Here is a 4,788-nt window from a genome sequence, read left to right on the forward strand (position 1 = left end):
ACTCACACGGCATTTCTTTAACTCTAACCCTTGTGTTTACATTCTCCCACCAAACACCATCTTGCAACAAGCTCATCTTGGTAACTATAGTGATTTAAGAATGCCAAGATTCCTTTTGCGCAGTATCTCTGACTTCTGCCCGGGAAGTATATGGATTCCCAATCAACGTCCCTTCCAGAGAGAAGGCTCTGCCATTTCCCACTTTTTCTTTAATCGGATCTGATCTTTCCGGAGCCGCCAGTTCTTAGGAGCCGCTTTGCAAGCCAAACTTTCTTCCCAACCGGGCCAGAGCCATTTTCTCGCACTGTTCTGGCCAAGTATCCAGAAAGCTGGATATGACTGGAGGGGTCCAGAAAATCCAAATGGATACATTTTCTGCACTTCTGGCTCAACTTGCCGAACATATAACAACAATGCAGTCTAGTCCTTTCGTAAACCAGGCTGGGCAGCGCAACGCCGTCTCCAGCTTCCGGTCCAGGTACTACCTGCAATAGGCTCGGGCTTCACCTGGAGAAACCTGAGCCTTGTAGCCTCGCCCCTTGTGTTTCCGCGTCCTCGCCTTTCTCACCGCCCTTAAAGGGACTGACGCGCCTACCCGGCACGTTTCTTTCGCAAAGGACGGGAAAGAGACGCCTTTTCTAATCCTTGCGTTCTCCCTGCCCGCCATAGGTCTGTTTGCTCCCTGGCGTGTCAGACCTCGGTAGACCCTCCCTCGGCTAGCTTCGCTGACAGTCGCTTTAACAGTGGGTCTCCGCAGACCATTATCAAAACGAAAATAACTCTCAGCGAGCCTGCTGAGCTTCTCACAAGCAGGCTAGTACCGTAACCGCGATGCGATGCCGGAAGTTTATTAACAACCACAACGTCTACTTCCTTTTCAGCGGCCGCCAGGGTTTGCGCATGCGAGTTTGAGGATCTGGCTGACACTGTTTAGGTGAGAACGAGGGAGCCGCGGAGAAGGGAAGGGAGCCGCCGGGAAAAAGAACCCGGCCGATCCTGTCCTCGGCTGCCATCACCTTGCCGATCGAGCGAGACATTCTGAATCCTGGATGTCTTTTCCCCTCTGGGATGGATCCCATCATCCTTCCAGTGCCCGCTTTCTGTCTCTAGCCGCTCCGGCATCGAGCCGGCTTAGCTGGGGCTTAGGCGTCCCGGCTCGGAGCTCTCCACAACTTCTCTTGCTCACCTTCCTGTAATTGCCAGCTAGGCTTTGGCATCATAGTTCCCAGCTCCTCTCAGGAGGAAAGATCTTAGCCAGAAAGGAGAGGAAGGGGTGTCCCAGAGCTGGGTTTGGTTCGTATAACTTATTTTAAGTTATCTGCTTCCTAACAAAATGTTCCTTAAAAAGAAAAATAGAGATGTTATCCTTCGGTGCAAGAAGCTTCCTACAAATGATCACCGGCCATCTGCCATATGTAGCCTTTGAGGAAAAAAAGAAAAATCAGCAGCTCTGCTGCTTTGCTTCTTTTTCAGAGCTTTTTTGTGCGTGAACGCAGTCGGCCTCTATTTAAAGGGCTCTCAGTTAATGCATCCCTTGGCTTTTCTTGCTCACTTGGCATTTTAGGCTTTCCCTCATACTGCAGCTAACTTGTTCTCCTAAGCTTTTATGAAATTGACTGTGCCTCCCTTTTCTTCTATAGAATCTGCCATTGCAGAAACGTGGTTGAATATCAGTTCAGACATCAGAAATGACTTCTTTGGTGAGTTATTTTCAAGAGTCAGATATGGCTAAACTACATTTGAGGCTATTTGAGAAGCCAAATAGGCCACTCATAATTAGAATGACACTGTCCAAAATTCCACTTGGAACTTCATCTGGCTTTAGCCTTCCACAGCCAGTTGTCCTCAGATGTTTTACTGCAGTGCCCCTGATCCTCAGCATTTGACCATTTTATTGAAAAATTATGGGGATCATTGCTCAAAGCATCTGGAGGACATTAGGACAGGGAAACTGAGCAAATCTTTTACCTATCTATCTGATATGTCTTGGCAGGTAACTCAAGGTAAAAAGCAGCTGTCTATGTGATTCCTGTTATTTGTTGTTTTTATTTTTTTATTTGTTTTATCATAGATAATGAAAATAGGCTGGGTGCTGAAGGAAAAGAAAAATATTTCTCTCCCTCCCTCTCCCTCTCTCCCTCTCTCTCCCTCTCTCCGTCTCTCTCTCTCTCTCTCCCTCTCTCTCTCCCTCTCTCCCCTCTCTCTCTCTCCCTCTCTCCCTCCCTCCCTCTCTCTCCCTCTCTCTCTCTCTCCCTCCCTCTCTCTCCCTCTCTCTCTCCCTCTCTCTCTCCCCCCCCCCTCTCTCTCTCTCTGTGTAAAAGAGGTTGTTTTGATTTCTTGATTTGATGCCAGCCTTCATTTTCTTACATTGTTGATGTGAAGAAAATAGGAGGAGGAAGATGTGTTGGATATATTCACCACTTTGAGTTATTTGTAAATAATAATAAATGTGGGATACAAATAAATAAGTAAATAGTATTTCATGATGAATCCAAATCTATTGTCTATGGGGTGGGCCCCAGACCTTCCTTGGCACAACTCTGTTTCTCCTTCCATGCATTTCTGAGATTGTCAAAACCTACCATCAGGTCAGTCTTAGTCATTGATAAGTGGGTGGGCTTGTTGTTGGGATGGGAATATATTTTTGAATCAGGATCTTCTATGCAGTGAAGATGCTGTTTTACTTTCTATAGGACAGAGTATATTGGTTAAATAACCACATATCTTATACTCAGAATGCTAAACTCTCTGCCTTTAATACCCATGTATCAATCCTACTGACATGCACTGAAGTAACTTGGCCAGCCACTTTATCTGCTTCCTCTTGTATTTATGTAGTTTCTTTCCTTTCTCTTTCCTAGGGGACCAGCAACCAGGGAGTAACTGAATATGTCGTCCGGGTTCCCAAGTCAGTACACTTTCTCTCTCTCTCTCGGCATCGCATCCCATTTCCATTCTTTTAACTTTTTTTTTATAATTTTAATACTTTCTTGTCATCCAATCAGATACAACTTAATATTAAACAAGTAATGGAAGAATTGCTTGCTACTTTTGCCATTCCAGATATAAATGTATTGGTCTCACCGGCCAATTAATTATGCAAATCTGAACGAACAGCACTACTTGCAGCTCTGAAATGATGAGGGGTTGGGGTGATGAAATGTCAGGACAGAAGAGGATTCTGCAATGTGGAGCAGTTAAATGAACTGGAAGGCCTGCATCATAGAACAGCTTCTGATAAAGGGATGGCTCTGAAACTCATATGTGGCAGTGAGAGGCATACAGGTGTACTAAGAGGTTTCCTCTGACTGACATTTTAGCTAGTAGCTGTGACTTGTATGCTGTGATCACAGAAAAACAACATTGACAAGCCATATTATTAATTCTGAAAGGTTTTCTTTGTTACGGTTTTTTAGCCAGTCTGCAACATTATTTTGTAACACATTTGGGACTCAGAGTTTTTGATGATCTTTTATACTCTGTCTTGCAATAGAATAGAATAGAAATAGAAATAGGAATAGGAATAAACTTCCCGACAATTAGAACAATTAATCAGTGGAACAACCTGCCTCCAGAAGTTGTGAATGCTCCAACACTGGAAGTTTTTAAGAAGAGACTGGATAGCCATTTGTCCGAAATGGTATAGGGCAGTGGTGGCGAACCTATGGCACGCGTGCCAGAGGCGGCACTCAGAGCCCTCTCTATGGGCATGCGTCCCATCGCCCCAGCCCTGCCTCCCTCCACAGCCCCCTCACCAGCAGCCCACCCGGAGAGTTGCCCCTGGGCGCGGCCCGCACAGAGCAGTGCAGCCAAGGACATGGCAGTCAGGTAGTGAGGATAAGACTCTGTCCTCACGCTCTGTCATGCGCAGATGATGCTACAGGTGCGGGTGGAGGGGTTTTTGGGCACTCGGTCTCTAAAAGGTTCGCCATTACTGGTATAGGGTTTCCTGCCTGAGCAGGGGGTTGGACTAGATGACCTCCAAGGTCCCTTCCAACATCATCATCATCATCATCATCATCATCATCATCATCATTATTATTATTATTATTATTATTATTATTATTATTATTATTATTATTATTATTATTATTATTATTATTATTATTATTATTATTATACCTTGGAGGTCTTCTAGTTCAGCCCCCTGCTCAAGCAGGAGAACCTATACCAGGGGTAGTCAACCTTGGCTCTTTTATGACTCGTGGACTTCAACTCCCAGAATTCCTGAGCCAGCATGGCTCAGCTTGGAAACCTCTCCCTTTTCCCTCAGTGTGGCTGGCTCAGGAATTCTGGGAGTTGAAGTCCACGAGTCATAAAAGAGCCGAGGTTGCCTACCCCTGACCTATACCATCTCAGACAGTGATTGTCTAGTCTCTTCTTAAAAATCTCCAGTGATGAAGGAAGTTAGGAAGTTTCTCCTTAATTCCAGGTTGCTTCTCTCTTTGCTCATGTAGCGGGGACTGCCTGAGAGTGCTTGCAGGAGCTTGACTGGGAAGGAAAAGATTGGGACAGCTGCAGTTGGCTTTGGGTGTGGCTGGCGTGAGTGGAAGGAGGAAGGATAGAAAAGGAAAGGAAAGGAGAAGGCGGGGGGGGGGGGTTGGAGTTGAGAAGAGAAGGTCTGGAAGCTTATTTTATTTTTCTATCAAGGGTATTTTAAATAGAGGCTAGGTAGAGTGAAGTTTTATTGCTTCCTCCGTGGGAGGATATCTGAAACGGAGGCAAGCGAGAGTGTGGAGAAAGGGAGTTGGCTGGGGTTTCTAGCCTCGGTTTTTAATAATAAAGAGT

At 45.6% G+C, this 4,788-nt stretch overlaps 1 protein-coding gene across 1 annotated transcript in view; it reads left to right on the forward strand.

Annotated features, from left to right (window-relative positions):
- The first annotated feature begins 1,640 nt into the window (after positions 1-1,640).
- GTF2F1 (general transcription factor IIF subunit 1) overlaps positions 1,641-4,788 on the forward strand; it is a 19,504-nt gene continuing 16,356 nt past the window's right edge. The window contains exons 1-2 of the mRNA XM_029286472.1: positions 1,641-1,700; positions 2,862-2,908. Of these exons, the coding sequence (XP_029142305.1) occupies positions 1,689-1,700; positions 2,862-2,908 (59 nt within the window). The 5' untranslated portion in view covers positions 1,641-1,688. The remainder of the gene's footprint in view (positions 1,701-2,861; positions 2,909-4,788) is intronic.

This window comes from Protobothrops mucrosquamatus, unplaced genomic scaffold (genome assembly GCF_001527695.2).
Source record: "Protobothrops mucrosquamatus isolate PMUCROS unplaced genomic scaffold, P.Mucros_1.0 scaffold_215, whole genome shotgun sequence".
Lineage (NCBI taxonomy): Eukaryota > Metazoa > Chordata > Lepidosauria > Squamata > Viperidae > Protobothrops > Protobothrops mucrosquamatus.